At 45.2% G+C, this 22,320-nt stretch overlaps 1 protein-coding gene across 1 annotated transcript in view; it reads left to right on the top strand.

Annotated features, from left to right (window-relative positions):
- The first annotated feature begins 9,222 nt into the window (after positions 1 to 9,222).
- The window catches only part of Fam69c (family with sequence similarity 69 member C), a 22,417-nt gene continuing 9,319 nt past the window's right edge, over positions 9,223 to 22,320 (top strand). The window contains exons 1-2 of the mRNA XM_004640211.2: positions 9,223 to 9,390; positions 17,101 to 17,778. Of these exons, the coding sequence (XP_004640268.1) occupies positions 9,223 to 9,390; positions 17,101 to 17,778 (846 nt within the window). The remainder of the gene's footprint in view (positions 9,391 to 17,100; positions 17,779 to 22,320) is intronic.

The raw sequence follows: 22,320 nt of genomic DNA, 5'->3' as shown, positions 1-22,320 counted from the left end.
AAGGACAGGATTTGTAAATGAACTCGGGAGTTCTAATTTCTAATCAAACTAGATGGTGCATTATCTGTACAAAAAAGTCTATTGTTCAGCATTAAAACAGACTGAACTTTGAGAATTGCCAAATGTGTAAAAAACCACGAATACTGAAAACATTAAAAATTGTGAAAAAATATTTCTTTGGATTGCACCATAGCAAGACAAGCTGGAGGCCAGGACCTGCTCTCCAACTTCCTTGCCTGGACCCTCAAAGCAATATCTTGCATGTGTTTTTGGAATTCAGTCTAACAACTCCGATGGAAAGGGTTACATGAGGTTTATATACAATTAAACTAGTCTTTCCTATTAAAACTGTATTCTTTTAAAGAAAAAAGACAAGTTCATTTGGCCAAAGTAGCAAATAAACAAGGAAAAAACTCACACTACACAAGGAACAGAACTTGGGGCGGGGTTGGAAAGGGAGGCAGGCTGTGCTGGGGGAGGACATACGGTGATGGAGTCAGATAGACAGGGTGTCAGTTAATTGCCTTGTGCAGATGAAAGGCTACTTGGGGTGGGGGGCTAGAATTGCTTGATTACTTGCACTGTCTGGCATTGTGCCATATGGAATTTTCTTACTGAGTAATCCTGATTCTTGGCAAGCATGTATAGTACAGTTTTCTAATTTTTTTTAAAAGAAAATGCCTATTGTATGCGAGTTGCAATCAAAATACCATAGCCTATGCTTTAAAGATTATCTTGGTTTTATTTCACAGAGGTAACTGTGCTTCATCAGAAGGTTCTCTTTCATTACCACTTAATATTTTCTTCTATTAAAAATCATATTTTCTCCCTAGGCCTGACATGCTGGCCTCGCCCTCTGGGGTGCACTGAGATGGCAATTGAGCCTGGGCGAGGTGGCACGCACCTGTAATCCCAGCTCTCGGAAGGCTGTAAACAGGCAGATCACTGTGAGTCCAATCTAGTAGTGAGACCCTGAATACCCTGTAGACCCTTCCCTAAAATATAAAAGAAACATATTTTCTATCATGGAATCAGGTATTTATACTCCAATATTTATAGCAGCTTTATTGATAATTATCAAGTAGATGCAATCAAAATGTCCACTATGCCAGGCACATCTAAGCAGAAATATCTACACACAATGCATATTATTCATCCTCAAAAAGGAAGAAATCCTGACTCATGCTACACCATGGATGAAGCTTGGAATGAGTCATCACAAAAGGACAGAAACTGTACAACTGTTAGTTTTGCATTACTGTTATGGTTTGAATGGGAAATGCCCCTTAAAGGCCCCATGCTGCAGATTTGGTTACCTTACATGGTGGAACCCTGAGGAAGTGTGGCCTAGGTGAAGGACACAGGTCATTGGAGGCATGGCACTGTTGTCCCTGAACCTCTCTCATTCTCTGCCTCTCCTGTCTACTTGAGATAGCCATTTTGCGGTGCCACACATTCTCTGCTGTATTGTTCTGCCTCACCACAGGCCAGAAGCAGCAGAGCCAAATGGGTAGTAAACTCTGAAACTGGGAGCCAGTGAACCAATCTTCTTTTAATTTGTTCTTCTCAGGTATTTTTTCACAGTATCAAAAGTTTCATTTAGCCAAAGTAACAAGAGAATAATGAAAAAACTGACATGACAGAAGGAAAAGAACTTGGGGTGGGTTGGAAAGGGAAACAGGCTGTGCTGGAGAGGGATGTGCAGTGATAGAATCAGATAGACAAGGTGTTAGTTAATTGCCCCGTGCAGATGAAAGGCTACTTGGAGGACTCTTTCAGGCTGAATAATATTGTGTGTAGATATTTCTGTTAAGATGTGCCTTGCATCATGGACACTTTGGTTCAATCTACTTGTTTATTATTAACACATTTATTAGAATGAATTTAAAGAAAAAAGGTTTATTTTGGCTCACAGTTTTTGAGGACTCAGGGATGACTGGCAGGTCCTGTTGATTTGGGCCTGTGGTATCACATCGTTGGGGAGCAGAGGGGAGCAAAAACCATTCACTCATGGACAGGAGTAAAAGGAGAAACTAGGGTTCCACTGTCCCCTGCTAGGGCACACCCCCAAAGACCAGAAGACCTCCAGCCAGGGCCTGACTCTTAAAGGCTCTGCCACCCCCAAAGCATAAAAGAGATGGAAGCACAAGGTAGCAAGTAAGCTTTTAGTGCACAGACCTCTGCGGGACATTTAAGAGATAGAGTCTAACATACCTCGAGTAGTCAAATCATAAAGAATAAAATAGAATAGAAGCTGCCAGAGGCTGGGTGAAGATGGAATGGCAGATAGTGTTTACTGAGGGAGGTGCTTCAATTTGGGCAGATGAGAAAGTTCTAGAAGAGGGGGATGGTGATGGGTGCACACAATATGAATGTATTTACCACCCCGTACCATTAAAAATGAGAAAGTAAATTTTATGTTATGTACCACGATAAAAAATTCATGTTTTATAATGGGGAATTATATCTCTTTCAGGCATTTATTTACCATTAAAAATTAATATCAGCAAAGAAAAATATGTAGTATCATTAATTTATTTATGAGCTGCTTTCATAGTTTATCCTTTACGGACTTTTTTCTCCTTTGCACATTGTTTTGGTGCCAAAATTATCTAGAAAATTCAACAAAATGCATACTGATTTAGGAAGTCACCTTGTGACTACTTTTCTTGCCTATTGTAAAAGACTATTAGGTAGAAATAGTAACTAGAGATGGCTTAGAAACAAAGACCTGTAAGGGAAATGGCAAAGCTCCTTGTATCTATTTTATCTTACCTATGGAAACACTACAGAGCAACTTCTGACTCCCCTCATCTTTGGGGTACTGTCTTCTATATGCTTGCCATTTATAGGGTGCAGTATTCTTTGGAGGGATCCTACTATCCTGAATCTCCAGGCTGGTGGGCAGGAAGGGCAAGGGGGGACCTTCTTCCTACATCATGTAGCAGGTAGGATGCCGCAGAGTCCAAGAGAATGAGACATTGCTCTTGATCTCAAGAAGTGACTGGGAGAACCAGCTTTGTCCCATGGGTACCCCTCCCATGCACACAGATAAGTGCTGTGTGGAAGTAGTAGAAAGTTCTGAGGTGGAGAGATGAGTCAGGGAGAGCTCAAGGAGGTGCTCTTGGACGTGGGTCTTGCAGGAAAGTCCAAGTTCACAAGACCAAGGGAGGACTAGGCTGTTATGCTTTATATCTTAATGTCCTTCAAGAACGTCATGTGCTCATAGGTAATGGTTGCTGCGTATCGCTGCCTCACTAGTAGGAGGTGGGATCTGGCTGGAAGAGGCAGCTCACTGAGGGTGACCTAGAAGCATTTGTCTCCCTCTCTACCTCCTCCCTTGCTCTCTCTGATGCCTGCCTTCCTTGCATGAATGGCTCTCCTCTGCCATGCCATCCTGCCTTGAAGCCAGCTGAATATGAACAGAAACTCATACAAACTGAGCCAAAATAAGCCCTTTCTAATGTCATAGGTGGATTTCAGGAGGGGTGTGCTCAAGCAGGACAAGAGGATAAAGTCTGAGTATGAAAGGGCAAGTGACCCCTTCAGGACAGTGGGGCCGGCAGTAAGTACTATTCTGGGTAATAAAGTGATACTTTGACTAACAAAGCCCATACTATCTTTCAACAGTATCTGCAAACCAGAGTAACTGAGAGCAGTGATATGACACTTTGGCTTTTCATATGTTAACATTTAATGCCCACCCAATCCCTTGGAGAAGAGACTCTAATTTTAGAACTCTTAGTATTCCTGGGATGTTTATTTGGCAAAGCAGCTATAGCCAAAGAATTTAGGCTTACCTGAGTCTAACATCCTAGGCTCATCAAAGAGTCGAGGACATTCTTCCATCTGCTGGTAAAAGGGACTAACTCAAATGATCCCGATTCCACAGAAGAGCAGCAGTCAGAGCTGTAGACCCCTCAGTCTTCACTCAACTTCTTGCATAACTAAGCACTGTTCTCTGCCTTTGGCCAAATAGGAAATGACAAATCTTGGGATGTCACTTTTTCCTAAGGACACTTGTGCAAGAATTTCAAAGCCAAATACCATGATATGTTTTTTCCCTCTGAAGTGCTTTTGTGTAGAGAGAATGGGCCTGATATGCATCTTTGACATGTGCTCACATGAAGAAACCCCCGCATATATGAAGGATTAACATCAGGGTATCTCTTCTGTCCCTCCTCTTATGCTACAGGGCAATCCCCATAAGCAGCTGTGTGTTGAGTTGAAATGAAAATACAAGAAGGGAGCCCCCCAAAGGGGTTATAGAATTTCTAAAGTTTAGTCCTAAAATATGCAGTGCAACTGTGGGTGGTTAAGAAACCCCAGGGACTTATAAACCAAACTGAGCCCTGTAAGAAACAGTGATTCATTTTGTGCAAAGATTTCTAGCCAACCTCAACAAACAACAAAGGAGACTAGCAAAGACTTCAGTGTATGGTTCTAGATATATGACTTCAAAACAGTGTAGGAAATAACAGCAAGGGTCTGCAGTTTTTCAATTCATAGGCCTTCATAAATGCTGCTGCTGTTTGAAGGCCAAAGGTTAGCCTGGAATTCAAGTGTGTGTTGTAGTGAAAACTCCATGGCAAATTGGTACTTTTCATCCCTCTCACGTAGGCCCTTGACACTGTGTCAAGTAAGGCAGTGCTACAAAGTGGAGAGAAGTTGGACTGAAACTCCTAAATTGTAGTTTTATCATAAAAGGTCTTAATTGCAGAACAACTGTGGGCTGATCTCACTAAATAAGAAAGCAAAGTATTGGGGACAGTAAACCTTCAAAGATGATGCTGTTAAAACATCTTTCTCTGGGCCAGGGAGATGGCTCCATGGAATAAGTGCTTCCCTGGCAAGTGCAAGGGCCTGAGTTCAATCCCTGGTTCCACCAAAACAATAACAACAACAACAACAACAACAACAACAACAACAATATCTTTCTAAAGCATGGCTCCCTCCTGAGGAGAAACACTTTAAGCAGGCTTCATACTCCTCAGGTGTGGCCTCCCTGTACCCTGTGAGTGGCCAGAAACACCTCCCCTTCTCAACAGGGCCACTCCTTCCCTATACATGGTGCACATGGTGGTGGTCACTGTTGCTATGAGCAAAATAGGTCATAGGAAAACCGGGCAGGAGCTAAAGTCTTGTTCTATCAGAATCTTCACATATGTTGGGTACTACTGATAATTTCTGGAATTGTTCTTGATTTGGGGAAAGATATCTCAGTAAATAGTCATGATGTATATAGTATTTTTTGTGATAACTTTTAGAGTGCATATTTTGATATAGCTGTAGGAATTAAAATACCAAACCAATAATGTGGTGAATGAGCTTCTGCCCCTGTTTCCCCAACAACAGATTATATGAAAATGTCATCACTCATTCTTTAACACTAAATAACAACAAAAACTCAACTACCCGGCTGGATCACTGACAGAAATTTACAATTTAGTAAATGTGAATGTATCAAGCTCTAGACAGTCAGAGGCACAGTTTTGTTGTCAATGTCTTTGTAAGAAGAATAATATTTTTATGAGATCATAGAAAGGGAGCAAAGGTAGCATGCTATGGCTTGTGTCTAGGTGTCCCCCTAAAGCCTCACCCAGTCATGGGGGCTTCTGGAGTTTGTGACTGATTATTGTGGGTGTGGATGCCTCATCTGCTCTGGGGTAGACAATCTGCATAAAAATGTAAGGAAGGGGAAGAGGCTAGCTAGCAGCCACAGCTGCTGCCCCTCCCTTTGCTTTTTACTGTTTTCTGCCATGCTATGAATGGCTGCCCTCTGGCATGTGCTGCTCTGCCTTGGAGCCAGCCAAGTATGGATTGAAATCTCCACTAAATGTGAGCTAAATAAAGGTTTCCTTCCTTAATTTCAGGTGTCGGGTATTTTGTCCCAGCAATGACAAAAAAGTAACTGAGGCATAGCAGAATGAACATTAGTAACTATATTTGTCTAGAAAACTAAAATTTTACTATTTCTTCTAGTAATGGTCTATAAACAAAACATTGATATTCTGCTTTGGGTGGCAAATATGGCTGTCAGTGGATGAGTTCAGAACCCAGAGGATGTGTCCCATCATATTCCTAACCCTCACTTGTGTATTACTCAAATTATGTGCAAGAAATAAGAAAGGAATATTTATGTGTTAAAAACACTCACATAAAAAATTCCACAGGGTGCTCAAAGTTTCAGTTCTTCCTAAAGAATTACTAGCATCCATATCTGCTTTCTCAGCAGACATTTTAAGACATGTCTTGTATCGGGTACTTTTTTGGTACTGGGACTAGAGAATGCAGTAACATACAGACCCACGGACCCACCTTGAAGAAGCTTCCCATCCAATTGAAGAAATAAAAGAATACACAGCATGAGGGGTTGGGTAGGGATGAGTAATTAGAACAAACTACCTCTAATTATATGATGTGTTCACTTTGCTGCATTTTGGTGAATGCCTGAGTCTCAGGCTACGTGTACTGGCCTCTAGAATCTTGGGGTGCCTTGGGATGCCTCTCATCTGTATGCAGCACTTTTGCCACACATCATTTTCAGAGCTAAATTTATATTTCCTTCAAGCAAAATTATGTGAATGCAGTTTGATATTATGACTGGAGGGATCATTGTTTGTGGTTCCTATTATCATGAATCATTTTTCATAGTTTTGGGTAAGGGAATAGGGGAAAATAGTTCTTAGATTTCATACAGCTTTTTAAGAGTCAAAGCCTATTCGAATCAAGTTGATGTGAAACAGGCACTGCGCCAAGCCACTACCCAGCTCCACCTGTCTCCTTAATCCTGATCCCCCTTTCCTGGCCCCATGAAGGATGTCAGTCATGCTAAATCACCTGCAATTGAGCTTGTGACACCAACAGCAACAAATAGGGTGCTGTAGGATGAGTTCAAACTAATTCTCCTTCTGTGCTAAGCCGAAGTTGCCTGTTTAATTGTTAAGAAAATTATTTGTTTACTTTGTCTTACTCTAAGAAAGTGAACAACCTTAGTACAAAGTACATACAGCTATCCTGTAAGACATGCTCATACTAATACTAATACTAGTACTAATACACCTTGTCTGGGTAGGCAATTTAAAAGGTACCTTTCCACATTAAGTGTCCCTTTTGATCCCCTCTCCCCTAAAGGGATTGGTGAACTCTGCTCTGGTAGACTTCAGCCCAATCTAGGGTTGCACAGTGCACATACCAAACAATAGGAGGGCAGTCCTCTGTAGGTCCTTCAGACTAACAATTTTATTTTAGCTTACAGCATACACTAACTGCTCTATTCATGCTGGATGTTAAAAGGATCACTTTACTGTAAGATTACCATTTCTTTTCTTGTGTGTACTTTTCTTTATAAAATGTCAAAAGTAGGCTTAATACTATATTTTTAAAACTCTCAAAAGTAAAGTTAAAGTAAACTTACAAATCCTGACATAAATTTGATGTCCAGTTCTGCTGTCCTGGTAATTTTTAGTTCGAGCTTTTAAAGACTAAGTGGCCACACTTCATCTCATCTTCCATTTTGCTGAGCCCCCTACCCCACACCAAATAAAATTCTTCTATAAAGCAAATGACTTCAAGTCCTTACCACCAGATGCTAAAGCCCCCTCCATTGCGGTCTATGGTCCACAATTGCTTTGAAATGAGACGACACAAGTTTCCTGTGAAAACGCTGGCAAGGACTGCTTCTGACTTGGTGTCACCAGGTGGGGGCTTTACAGGTATGGCTGTGCCTGACAGATGAGTGCACAGATCTCAAGTGTCTACTGCATTCTGGGAACATTTTCTTGTGATGTGTCTAACATGGTCCTTATATCCACTCTATGCTTATGTTAATTTGATGTTTCACAATACCCCTGCTACCTCGGTGCCACCCAGCTGTAAAAAAGACAAGGTTCGGAAGCCAGTTCCCGAGGGACAATTATAGAATGTTTCATGAGAGAATGCAATTTTGTTATCCTTAACCTCAGGATTGATCCTGAGAAATCAGAGCAAAGGGCAGGCTGGAGGGCCACCAGGATGGAGCTGGCACGGCACCGGCGCCAGCACCGAATAAGCTTTTGTGGAGCGAAAGCCTTCGCTAGAGCAGCAGCACGGCGCTTTTGGGCCTTTAGCCGTTAGCAGCGCCCGGAGGAGGGCCTGGTCCCAGGCGCACCGCACGCCGCGGCCTCGCTCTTCGGTGGAGTAAAGTTGCGAAGCGGAGGAGCAGCTCAGGTGTGAGCTCTGGGTTAGGGGTGTGGGGGTGTGGGGGTATGGGGGGGTGGGGGATGCTGCTCCGAGGCCTGTGCCCGCCCACTTTGCGAAACCACAGGATTTGAACGCTGAAACAAGTCCCCGTGCAGATTTGGACACATTTGAGACCGTTTTTGTTTGTTTGTTTGTTTGTTTGTCTTGTTTTTTTGTTTTCCCCTTCCGGGGGTAAACAAGTAAATTACAGTGCGTCCTCCCTTCCGGTACTGGAGAATGAACCCAGGGCGTTAGCACTGAACTACATCGCCAACCCTTTCTTTCTCCTTCTTCTCCTTCTCCTTCCCCTTCTCCTTCCCCTTCCCCTTTCCTATTTCCTTCCCTTTCCGTTTCCCCTTCGCCTTCTTCTTCTCTTCCTCCTTCTCCTCCTACTCCTTTCTTTTGAAACAGGTCTTGTTGATTTGCTCAGGTTGGGCTCGAACTTGGTGATCCTTTGCCTTGGTCTCCCCAGTGTTTGCAGATTACAGAAGAGCACGCGCCGGGCCGCGCTGAAGAAGCCCACCCCTCCTTACCCACAGCGGGGCGTTCTGAGTTTCGCGCAGCCAGGAGACCGCCATGTCCAGGGTTCTCTCCCAGTTTTCCTGACGGTCCTCACCTCCGCTCTACACACCTGGGGTCTTATTTTGGGGAGGACTGGGGGAAGTAGGGTAGAATAGGTGCGGCGCCGGGTGTCCTGGACAAGATGTTGTTCTCGGGACTAAAGATGCGCCGCTGGATCCCGACAGTCCTGCTGGGAGCGGGGCGTGGATCTGCGCGCACTGGGTTCTAGCGCTGGGCTGGTCTGCTCGTGGGGAAAGTGGCGGGGGCGGGGCGGCTGCAAGTGGACCCCAGGAGCCGCAATTCTGCCCCGCGCGGATCTCTGCGCGGTCCCCGCCCTCGCGCGGCCCCTCCCCCAGCCCTCTCCGTCCCTGGGACCAGCAGTGGAGCTGCGACCCGGAGTGCCGGCGCCGGGTTCCGGGAGCCGGGTTCGGGGCGCCGGGCATGGCGCGGGCTGCTCGCTGTGGACGGTGCAGGCGGGGCGTGCTCCTCGCCTTCGCCGCGTGGACCGCGGGCTGGGTACTTGTGGCGGCGCTGCTGCTCCGCGCGCACCCGGGAGTCCTCTCGGAGCGATGCACAGACGAGCGGAGCCGGAGCATCCTGGCCGCCCTGGTAGGTGCCCCGCCGCCCTGCCCTGCGCCCCGCGTCCGGGGTAGCGGCCTCGGACACTGTCTACCCGGCCACCCGAGCCCACGAGGCTATGGCATCTCTGCGTCCTCTCCACCCCACCCCACCTTGGAAGCTGGGACGGCGGTAGCACCGGCCAAAAGGGGAGGTCCTGACCCGGTAGGGGAAAGCGGGACTTGACTAGGGGTCCCAGCTCAGGAGTCCTTGGTGGGCGCGCGGGGGTGTCCCTCTCCTTTGCACCAAGATTGGCGCTTTGTCAGAAGACAGTTCCTCTGATTCTTCATGCCACGAGCCTCCGCTCCTGAGAAAGTTTTCAGGCTGTTCTCCGGCCTGGGGAGCCGGCGGGGCGGAGCTGGGGCCGGCAGGAACCTGCCTCTGCCCCTCAGCCTTTACTCCAGCGCCCCCTCCTACCCAGGTGTGAAAGGGCCTATTTCTCAGCACCTCCAAGCATAGCTCCTGGCTGTCAGTGTCTGCGGGGACCAATGCAGAAGGTGCGCAGCAGCCTGCCCTGGTCGCCCCTGCAGCTTCGAAAGGGCAAGGGTCTGAGTGCGCATAACAGACCTAGCTAGGCTGGGTAATAGTGGGGAGAAGGAAACGGCTGAGTTTTGCAGATTGGTGAGTGCCTTGGGCTTCTTGCCCCAAGCAAACGCTCTTTTTGCCTTGATTAGAACGCTGGCAGCTCCTTAGTCTTTCCTTTTGGTGTGGGAGATCGTGCGCTGCAGGCTTAATCATTTAGGCATCCCTAGAAGGAAATTCGAGAAGAGAGAAGACTGAAGCAACTACTGGTACTCGTTTTTCTTAAGTGATTGTTCACTTCCTAAAATATTGATCAATTAAGCATTTGGTGTAAAGGTGACCTACGTTAGAAATCTGAGAAACACACGGGAAGTTTTCAGTCCAGTTGCCTATACCTGGATGGGATTTCTGAGATTGCAGATTTTAAAAAATCCTGCTATAAAGATTAAAAAGTAAGCAAATTTAAAAAATGGAATGGGAAAGATTAAAGAATGAAATCAAGTCGTGTTCCTAACTGAATTGCTGGAGACTCCTGTCTTGATGCACTCACCCTAACAGATGAGACTCTTCATCTCCTTCTGCTCTGGCACAGAAGTTGGTTACAATTTACAGTTGTAAATTGCTTGCTCACTTATCTAAAAGTCCCTTTAATTTTGAAAGATATTTTTGGGAGAGCTGACTGGATAAACAAAAATATATAGCTTGACTAGAAAGCAGGACCTAATTAGAAATAAATGTAATCATCTTTTAGATTAAACTGCAAATGAACATGATTTTTCATTTATGTACTTATGGTCAAAGGGGAAAAGACTTAGTGGAAATTAAATAGTCTGATACAGTTTAACTAATCATACTTTCCTAGCATTCCTAGTTATCAGTTAAAACCAATTCTGTTTAGAAGCTTTACCAATATATCTGCAATATCAGCCATATGGAATCATTTTTAGTTTGACATACAGCTAAAGAGGTTGGCTCTGCCTCTGAAGGCCTCAATCTTATCTGTGGCCAGAAGAATAATTCACATCACCAGCTCTGCCCGAACTTTATTGTCATGTCAGGTGAGTTGAGCTATCAGGAATGTCCTGTGGATGATCAGATGAGCCTACCCCAGTGTTATTTTTCACACACTCTCAGGAGTTCCCTCTCCCCACCTATGCCTTGGAACTTGCTGATGTGAGACTCCACATTTCTCTGACTCAATTTTTGCCCAGGACACTCTAAACAAGGGCAGTCTTTAATACTAAGCCCGTCTTCACCGACCAGACAGTACTGAGCTGGGCTGCCAAGGGGAGAGATTGGCATTGTGGCTCCCGTGGATGGGAGCTGAATTGAGCCTCTGTGTGTCCTGGCTCCCCCGGCACTTTTCATTCTGCTTGGCTTTCATCCTACATAATAAAACTGGTTGTTATTTTTCTGACTGGCCTCCAGACTCTCATTAGCTTTCTCTCTGAGTAGGGAGCACAGAAGAAATGTTGCCAGCCAAGCAAAGGGAGGCTCTTTCTGGCAGAGCTGGGTTCTGGCGAATCCCCTGCAGGTGTTCCCAGACCCTGGTGCTCCTGGGGTCCAGTGTGGCAGGTGTTATCTCTGGCCTGCAGGGAGAACCTACTAGAGATAGAAGATGAGGCTGAGGAACCCATTAGAGAATGGGGAGAAGAGGCTTACAGGTTCTCCTGAGCCCTTACCCTGACTTCTGACAGGCAGCCACACTCTGGAAAGTGAAATCTTGAAAAGAGCCAATTTGAATAGTTCCAAAGGGTTTGAGTTTGGGATTTTTCCAGTCAGACTACAGACTACACAGCTCCTCATTCTGCAGTTTTCAGCATATGCTGAGCTAAAGAAACCTGTACCCATCCTCCAGGAGTGGTGAGTTATTTAGGGTCCCACTTCTCCAAGGAGCCACATGGGGAGGCTCAGCCAGGCTGAAAGAGGGTTGGCGTTGCTCAATCATTTATGAACTTGGCTTCTTCTTCTGCAAGCAGAGGCTTCCACAAGAGCCTGGAAGGCACCTGGTGCCTGGCAGGCACAATACTGAGTCATTTTACATGTATTATTCCATTTAATCACCTCAATAGCCTACCCTATTTGCTTTTTGTACCCCTGCTTTTGCAGATGGAAAAAACTTTGCACTGCTTTACACAGTTGTTAAGGAGCAAGGATGCCTCCCCATGTAGTCTGACAGTAGCAAACCTGAGACAGTAAGTGGCTTCTCATAATCACCCTTTCCAGTGCATCTTATTTCCAAAGCACCTCAGAAATATTCCCAGAGACTATGTAATTCAAAAAGCTTAACCTGCCTATGGCTAGTTAAGTCTTGATGGAATTTAATTTTGTTGTCTACTTTAGAAATTCTTTTTTCAAAGTTCAGTCTTATCTTTCTTTGTGATGATAGGAACTGTCAGGGGTCCAAGAGGACACAGAAGGTAGGCACCATATCCAGAGAGATTTCATAGCAGGAAATAGCTCTAGCCTCATTCTTGATGTAGAAAAGGAGTGCACAGTGGGCCAGCTAATTGCTGAGGTTCTGCAACCCATGGTAGCTGCTGGGGATGGAAAACCCTCATGAAATATGAATGTTGCTGAATGCAGGTGAACTTAATGCTTCTTAAAAGACAAACAAACACAATAGGAAGGCCAGCCCTTTGCCATGAGCCCTGTGGCCCCGTCTACACTTTCCTAGACTGGAGTGGACAGTTTTTGTTTTTGCCTGAGAACTGTGATACCAACTGGAAAGACACTAAGCAACAAAAACAAAGAAGGCTTCCAACAAGAGCTGGGACTGATTTGATGGAAGTATGCATTTGTGTGTGAATACATACTCCATGAAAAACAAAGTCAATGAATTTGATTAATTTCAAGATGTGAGGGCTTGCCAAATAGTGCAGCGGATTAAAGCGCCTGCAAGCAGGCCTAGGGCCCCAGGGTTCCATCCCCGGCCTGCCATGCTGGTCCCCGCCGGCCTCCCCCTCCCCCCCCTGCACTGAGACAGCAATTGAGACTGGGCGTGGTGGCATGTGCCTATAACCCTAGCTCTTGGGAGGCTGTAAACAGGAGTTCAATCTAGTAGTGAGACCCTGAACACCTTGTAGACCCTTCCTAAAATAAAAATAAAAAAAAATGACAGAGTTATGCTGTGAGACATTATCTTTTATTTTATTTTTCCAGGTTTTTTTTGTTTTTGTTTTTGTGGAACCAGGGTTTGAGCTCAGACCCTTGTGCTTGCCAGGGAAGCACTTATTCCACTGAGCCATCTCCCCGGCCCCTGCAGTTTGGTTTTAAATCTGATACCTATGGGCTTTATACAAATATACATTTGTGTACAGAAATGCACCTTCTTAATGGCGGCAAGTTAGAAAGTCCTTGAAGAGGAAGAAGTTTGATATAGTCTGCCTGTAAAAATAGGCTTAAACTACCTTTATTGATTTAAAATGATTACTTCAACAAGATATGCTGTTAATACAATAATTTAATGACTTTCTCATGTAATAAAAGTTTTTAATTATCTTCTAAACTTAAAATTTCTATACTAACTTTTTAAATTGCTGGGTTAAGGCTTTCTGTGCAATTACCAGGCACAGACATGCAAAAAGATCCTGAGAATTTACCAGAATGCCAGCTGCTAATCAGCTGCAGTGCGCACATTTTCTATTTTACATAATAAGGACAGAAGCTGAAATACCAAGAAATGCTTTCTTATAAAAGATGATAGCTAAAAATGGGGTGGGAAAAGAAAGCTTGGATAGATGCCACTGAGAGAGAGTCTGGGAGAGAAAGGATGAAGGTAAGGCCTTGGCCATGGGCCTGGCCAAGCCACAGAGCTGGTTTTCATTTGTCTGTGAGTGAGGAAAGAGGAAGCCATCAATGGGCTGCCAAAACCCGTGCTCTTTTCATCTGACCTGTGGCCATCATTGACACTATCCATGAGGGACTGCTCAGAAACCAGTTCATCCCAGCAGGATGCAATGGCCATCAGTGAGGCTGTGAGCTTCAGTCCCATTGGGGGTGTGGGGGTTGGGGCCCACAGGGCAAGCCTGGGGGATCGAACTCCCGGCCCCTGCCCCTCTTGCAGGTGCTTTTTAAAAATCTTCTGAGCTATTCGGCTGGCCCTTCTAAGTATTTTAAAAAGTTACTTGACAGGATTTCTGGTGTGTTTAAAGCAGTTTTGTGTAGGTACTAATACAGCTTCTTCATGGACTTTGGTTTTCCAAAGATAGAAGTCCAACCCCAGCAGCTGATGTACTCAGTAGCTGGAGGATCAGATTCATGCCTTTCTACATACAGAAACTTCTTACCAGCAGCTTGGAGTTTGGGGAATGTAGCCCCTCTCCACAAAAATAAAAGGATGTAAGAGCCAGTGGCTGGCAGAGATCTCTTTATCAGAAGTAGGAAGATGGAAATCAGCTTGGAGAACATAGTTTTGGTCTTTCAGGTTAGTGCCTGAAAGTGCCCAGAAAATCTACATATTTCTCTTAATCACTGAGAGTATTTCTAAGTATTTAATTAATTAATTAATTAATCTTTTGTATGTTAGGGAAGGGTCTATAGGGTGTTCAGGGTCTCACTACTAGATCAGACTTGTAATGATCTGCCAGTTTACAGCCTCCCAAGAGCTGGGATTACAGGTGCGTGCCATATGCTTAGTCTCAATTGCTGTCTCAGGGTGCCCAGAGGGTGTGCGGGTGTGGGGGTTGGGGCCGACAGGGCAAGCCTGGGGGATCGAACTCCTGGCCCCTGCCCCTCTTGCAGGTGCTTTTTAAAAATCTTCTGAGCTATTCGGCTGGCCCTTCTAAGTATTTTAAAAAGTTACTTGACAGGATTTATTAATATCTACCTCCCTTATTTAAAACATTTTGGGGCCAGGTGAGTTTTGAAATTCAACAATTTTGGTTACTGAAAAGATAACATGACACATATACATTAATGTTTGCATGTAGGACAGCTCCAGTAATCAAATTAATAATTCTGAAGCAAAATATATACAAATTAACACCGAGTCAAATCCATATGGACTCTGGGGCGCGCTGAGACAGTGATTGAAACTGGGTGTGGTGGCGCGCCTGTAATCCCAGCACTTGGGAGGCTGTAAACAGGAGCCTTGTAAGTCACTACAGGTCCGATCTAGTAGTGAGGCCCTGAACCCCCTGTAGACCCTTCCCTAAAATACAGAAAAAGAAAAAAGAAAAACAAATCCATATGGACTGTAAATAGCCTTACATCTTTCAGTGTAAACTTTAACACCATATCAGGCCAAATGAGTCATGGAGTGGCTAATAGACCTTTTTGATTTTGGAATTATTTATGTGTCTGGTCACTGGAGGTTCCTTTTCTCAACTTTAAGGAAGATCTTGTAATGTACTTTGTATTAATAAAACTTCTCAGCATAAACATACTACTCTTTGAATGTTATATGAATTAATGTTTATGTGTTGTTTGAAGGCCCTTTCACAGGCCTGGCACTGTACGAATATATTTTCTAGCTTCCATCATACGCTTCTCATGTGGTTGGATAGTCACTGTGCAGGAGGCAGAGTGGGACATGAGGAGGCAGTCAAGCCCAAGGCAGTTAGGTGACATTCTCAGGTTATTGCAGCATAGCCTGGGCCAGAAATCAAGCTTCTGGCTCTTAGTCTGGTGCTTTCTAGTGTGCCACACTGCCCAGAGTCCAAGCATATCCTTCAAGGTGTTTTTCAATAAATAAAGTAGGATGAAAAATAAGTTTGTGATTTTTTTTTTCAGTTTGTGATTTTTGTACTCATTTTTCAGTCTTATAAAGACTAAGGTGATCATAGCTGCATGTGCTATAGAAGATATTCCAAGAAAAAGGAAAGGTTTGTATTTGTTGATGCAGGAATAAGATTCACTTTTGGGAAAAATGGATGAGATTAGAAAGTATGCTCAACTTTTATTAAAAATGGGTGTACAGGTTTAGTTGCCTGGAACAGAATTATATCTTTTATTCCATTCTATACTCTTCCTCTTCTTTCCTGACTCATAAAGAATAGTCCAGCTAACTGGTGTTCTCAGAGAGTTTCTAACATTGGTGAGAAGGATCACCACAGGTCCCAAGTGGCCCAATACTAAGAGTTCCAGAAGTTTATGTGAAACTCCCTATTTGAGGCTCCTCCTTGGCCATCCCCAGTCTCACCAGGATCACAAGGCCTCCCCCACACTTCCAGATGTAACCCAAGCCATTTCTCCTGGGAACCTCGCTCCAGTCCACCAGCCACATTCTAACTCCTGTATCCCCTGGGCATCCTGTCCTCTAAACATCCATCATCCTAGAGCTGCTAGCCACAAAGGTCTTACCACTTCGTGTTGAAAACAGCAAGCTCAAGATGCATGCCTGCTGGAGGGGGTAGTGGCCTAGGACTGACCTAGCGGGCAGGTTGGGACCTGAGGCCCCACTGGGTTTAACAGTTCTTACATGGGTATTAAAGATCTTGTAGTCGAGAGTCACTGGCTTTGCCCAGCATGTTCTTCTGACTTAGGTCTTCCCAGGCCCACCTCACTGGTCCACAGAGGATGAGATTATCCAGGTGTCCTGATTCTAAAGTTCTGGTCCTCAGCCCAGTTGAGTGACATAATCATGGCAACATTCTCTTCTAACTCTCACTGAATTCGTCTTGTCTCTGGGTCCAATGGGGATTGGAACTAGGACACCTGCCAAATCAGAATACCAAAATCTGATTTGAGGATGCTCCAGTCCTTTATATAAAATGGCACAGCGCTGGGCATGGTGGTGCACACCTGTAATCTCAACAATTAGGAGGCAGAGGCAGGAGGATTGTTGGGAGTTTGAGACCAGCCTGGGCTACAAAGTGAAATTAAGCCCAGCTTAAACTGCATAGCAAGAACCTGTCTCAAAAAAACAAAAAACAAACAAAAAAAAAGTTAAACAAATTTTTTTGAAAAGGATAAAATGACACAGCATTTGCATATAATCTACACACATCTTCATATGTATTTTCAGTGTAGACATAAGCCAATGGGCTACAGGACTGCAGATGAGAGGGCTATGTGTACTCAATGACCTGATGGCCTTTGTTTACATCTAGGATGCTTCTGTTCAAGGTTGGATTTCAAGTCTCCTGAGCTCAGGGAACAGGCTGTGCCTTTTTCTGCCCCAGCCCACCACGGGCCTAATATCTGCCCCACTGTGACTGGCTGTTCCCTTTGTTCCAGTGCCAGGACTACCAGGGTGGCTGGCTCATGGGCAACCTGTGTGAGGACCTGTGTGTGGCAGGGGAGCTGCTGTACCAGCGCTGTTTGTACTATGAGCATGGCAAGAAGGTTCTGCAGGCCCAGTGGCATGGCCGGCCCATCATTCTCAAGTCCAAGAGGGAGGCTTTCTCCAGTTTCCCAGCCCTTGGCCTGTTGGAGGTGGAGACAGGAGAGGGAGCTCAAGGTGTGCCTGAAGCAGAGCTCCTCCTGATTGTGGCTGCAGAGGTCAAGAATGCCTTAGGCCTGGAGCTGCCCAACAGCAGTATGGGACCCTTGTGGCCAGGCCATCGGGGCCCTGGCTGGAGGCGGCAGCTGGCCAGTGCATGGTCCCTGCTGCAGCAAGAAGAGTACGTGTACTTCAGCCTGCTGCAGGACCTCAGCCGCCACGTCCTGCCTGTGCTGGGCTCTTGTGGCCATTTCTATGCAGTGGAGTACTTGGCAGCTGGCAGCCCCCACCACAGTGCACTCTTTCCCCTGGAAGAGGCTGCCCCTTGGGGTGACCTGGCCCAGGCCAAGGCTATCAGCCACATTGCTCTCAGCTTCTTGGACATGGTGAGGCATTTTGAAAATGACTTCTCCCACCGCCTCCACCTCTGTGACATCAAGCCTGAAAACTTTGCCATAAGGAGTGACTTTACGGTAAGTGATGCGGGTGGATGAATTTATAGCACGCAGAATGGTGCTTGTGGTCCATGTAGGGGAAATAAGATCCCCCGTAAGCAGAGTGGCCTGTTGTTGCAGATGACTCCATCTTTCAGACCACTTCCTTGCCAGTGTTGACAAGAAGATTTAAATGCAGGTTGCCTACAAGTGGGAGTTAGACGAAAGATTCCACAGCAGAAGGCAGAGGCGAGGCTTTTCATTCTTATTTCTGGGGGTGGCTTTGGTGCCTACAGGCAGCTCTGTAGCTTCTTAGAACTAAAGTACCAGCTGGCTGTCCTGAGGGGCTTTACAGCTTGCAGAAGGCAGGTGACCATTAACTGCAACAGTGAGGGCCACAGGGCTGTGTGTTCAAACCACCTGTGTGCTGGAAGATATGCAACATTCTCAGTATTTTCTTCTGGAGAGGTTTTGGCTCATTTCTAGTCTGTGTATAAGGCATGCAGAGGAGCGCACGCAGGCCTAGTGCTTTCTGCCAGTTAAGAGCTGCCTAAGGGACATATCTGTTGCTGCACAGCCTGAAGAGGGCAGGTGGATCTTTATCTCTCACTTTCTCCACCAAGATAGAGAAAAACTGTGAGGACTTCAGTATTTTATCGTAAGGTAACCTCTTCCCTAGGCCGCAACCAACAAGTCAGATTAATGCTGTCTCCCCTAACTCTCGCAGTGGCCTCAGTGCTCGCCGGGTCAGGTGCCAGGTCACCCAGAAGAAAGTAGTGACAAGTTGCCTGTAGTTTGGTGGGCATGAGGTAGGTGCTGGGGAAGGGCTGTTCTCTTATTTCCCTGTTTTGCCTTGAGTTTGTTTTCAAGCTGCAAGTGCTGGCAGGTGAGTGACCAGGGGAGGCTGGTCACCCTGGGCACTGGATTGTGGTGGGGAAATCATCTCCATCCTGGTGAGGACATAAAGGGACAAGAAAATACCATTGCTTCTGACTTAAAGCAGAGGGGAGGGGGCTGCTCCTTAGCTCAGTTCTTTATTGAAACTGTCCTACCAATTTGGTTTGAAACTGTCTCATTGCTATTTGTTTCTCAATAAAATTATGGAAAACAAAAACAAAAACAAAGCAGTCAGGCTCAGGTTGCTGTGGTTCGATCCCCACAACTCAAGCCAGCCAAGCCTGCCCTGAAGGCATTCAGAGAAAAAAAAAAAATCCTTCTGACTTAAAGCAGCTTGAAATCTAGAATTTGTTACCAATGTAAACTCCTTGTCTAATCAAGTCTTTGTGTCTACTGATGTGTCCTAATTTACTGTCTCTGGCTTCCCTAGAGCAGCTGAGGAGCAGGGGTGACTTAAATGTGGAAAGGACCAAGCTGGAAGGTTCTGGCAGGTTCCAGAGGGTCTGAAGTGTTCCACGAGGGTCTGCACCCTGGCAGGGAGCTTTAAAAGAGCTCAACTTTGCCTGCAATGCCAGGGCTCCATGCTGCCTCTCAGGTGAAGGCTGAAGTTGTAAGGCTGCATTCCCACTGCTTGCCCATGTCTTTTCTTAGAGCTGAAGTGTGATTGCCATCTCAGCCAATGTTTTCATGCTTAGCGATCGGAAAGAGCACACAGTAGAAAGAAGGGCTGTTGTTCTCCACCTCAAGAAGTCCTGGGGTATAACCACTGGGGCTGTGATATAGCCACCCTGAGTCCTGAGAGAATGGCCCCCTGAAGTGTGGAGTGCCACACACAGCTCCCTGGCCTTCGGCAGTTATGGGATAGTTCTCATGGTATAATCCTTTGTTTGTTCGTCCAAGAAGTACTACTCCATGTTAGTGAGTGGCATCTGGCCATGAGAGTTAAGGGGTTTGAAAGGATACCTGCATTGGGAAGTTGGTGGGCTGGTAGGTCTTCTGGGTGGAGTGAACAGCAAATGTTCTTGTGTGCACATCTGCTAATAATCCCTTTACTGCTTGGTGCAGCCACATAAGCTGTGCCTCCAACATCTTGAGCACAGCAGACATAAAATACTTGTCTGGTGAAATTCTCTGTGCTCCTTGTTCTTACCATCAAACTATGCTTTGTGGGCTGGTGCTGGGCCCTTCTGAGCTGTTACCTCTGCTTTACTGCTGGTATAGGTGGGGATGGGGGCAGAGGAAGGAGGATCCCTTTTACCAACCTGCTTCATCTCAACCCTCTTGAAGATACTGATATACGAGGTAATTATTTTACCTAAGATTTTATAATTTTTAAGTGAAAACCAAAAGTATATGCTTCATCAAAGAACTTGTTAGAAGTGAAGATTTTCAGACTCTCCTCTGACCTCCTAAATCAGAAACTCCAGGGAGGGGGAATTCTCACATGTGCTCAAGTCTGTGACTCAGGCACAATGAGGGACCCAGAAGGTGGGTCCTGCCTTTGGGGTTGGCTGCCCTGTTGCCCCTGGATGCACATGTGTGTGGGGCAGGGAGCTTCCAGATGAGGTGCAGGGTTGGAGGCATCCAAGGGTCTCACTCACCTGCAGGCTGTGGACCCTGCAGATCTTAAGAACAGACCCAGTGGCTACAAACAAATGGGTAGGAAGCACCAGGATGTTGTGACTCCAGTGATGGCAATAGGTGATCCTTGTTTAGCAGATGAGGTTTTCCTACTCAACAGAATTGATGGGCAAATGGGATATGAAACAGCTCCATTTGGTGGAGTATGAGCTAATTCTCACTGCTCACTGATCTTTCTCTTCTGATGCCTGGGGAAGTTTGAATATGATGCAATATAGGTAATTTCATGGAGGAAGAATTTTATGATTGCCTTAATGTTAAGAAACAGTATGCAAGTTCTTCCTGTTTGTTTGTTACTATATTTTAGGTGTCTAGGGTTGTGCTTACAAGAGCTGTATTTCATTCTAGGCTGCACAATACATTTTAAAAGATAAATCTGGCTCTCCCTGAGAGATAAGGAAGAAACCATTGGAAATGGGAGAGGAGCAAGAGCTAGAACTCTACCTAGGAGCCTGGAGACATTGCTAGAAACTATGGAAAAAGGAGATAGGTCTTGGAGGAGCCCCAGTAATAAATCATACATTCTTTAGCATAGACTGCATTCATTTTTAGTGCATTCATCAGGCTAATGAGCTTAGCCATTTATTTTGGCTAAAGAAAGAGATAGAGAATATTGACTAAAATGATAAATTCTGCTCTCCATGCCTGAGTTACTTATATTAGGCAAAGTCCCTTAAGTAGGGAAAGTTCTCAGTTCCTTATTTTCATTATTCTGTACATATATTATATATTATATTATTGAAATAAATTATGTTTCCTCCTGTTCTGCTCTACTGAATAACCCTCAAGAAATTATATTGCCTCCCAACATCAATCTTAAGTGAAAAACAAAAACAAAAACCAGGGAATTTGTCTCCCATCCCTGTGTAGGATTAAGGAAGAAATGAGCACCAGCAAATGAGCTGTTTTTCAGGCACCACTGAAGGGGAAAGAGAAGGCTGATGTTTTGACGCTGACCTGTGAAGGCTTGTGAAATGACACCAACTCCATCAGATCCATCACATTTCCTAATAGCTTCTTAATACCTCGAAGCTATAAGCTGCTCAACTTGGGCAGACTCCAGGTTTTCTCAAATTTGAAGTCATCTCTTTTTTGTGTGTGTATCCAGGTGCTGGAAGGAAATCTACATAATTTATTCTTTTTCTATTTTTGAAGCCTACCTGGTTTGAAGCCAGAAAGGTAAAGCTGAACCTCCAGGGGTCATCAAATTTTCCTGCTGACAATGAAACTGAGCAGCTGATACTGTTGGGTCAGGGTCCATACAGATCTGCCCTAATGTGAACACCTTGCCATTTCTCCAACATGTAATCTGACTGGTCACTTGGAAACCAGGTGACTCTGCTAGCAGGTGATAAAACCTAGATGTTGCCCGCTTAATTTCTGCCATCTCCTCCACAAAACTACCATTCAAAAATAACTTCCTTGGGGCTGGGGAGATGGCTCAGTGGAATAAGCGCTTCCCTAGCAAGCGCAAGGGTCTGAGTTCAATCCCCAGTTCCGAAAAAAAACCCTTCCTTTTGCTTTTTTTTTTTTTTTTCTTCTTTGTGGTACTGGGGATTGCACTCAGGACACTGCGCTTGCCAGGCAAGTGCTTATCCTACTGAGCTATCTCCCCAGCCCCCTTTTTGTTGTTTATAATTATGTGTGGTAAATTATTTGTATCTCACAACTTTTTTTATTCTGACCTTGAGGATGTGAAGAATGTGAAAATTGTCAGAATCAAAGTGGAGTCATTTGTGTAAAGCCTAAATGAAAAGAACGGGGGCCTGCCCCTTAACTCAGTTCTTTAAGTGGCTGCTTCAACAAAGCAGTCAGGCTCAGGTTGCTGTGGTTCGATCCCCACAACTCAAGCAAGCCAAACCTGCCCTGAAGGCATTCAGAGAAAAAAAAATCCTTATTTCTAACGAAAAGAAAAGCATGCTTATGAAGGAAAGGCTGCTATGTGTGACTCCCTGACTATTACTATGATGAAAGACCATTAAAACCTAACCTTGGACCCAGGCCGCGGGATTCTGAACAGACCCAGAGTGCAGGCCCGGCGAG

The sequence above is a fragment of the Octodon degus genome, unplaced genomic scaffold (genome assembly GCF_000260255.1).
Source record: "Octodon degus isolate 3935 unplaced genomic scaffold, OctDeg1.0 scaffold00120, whole genome shotgun sequence".
NCBI lineage: Eukaryota > Metazoa > Chordata > Mammalia > Rodentia > Octodontidae > Octodon > Octodon degus.
Note: the sequence above shows the minus strand (reverse complement) of the source record. Positions and strands in the feature narration are given on the sequence as shown.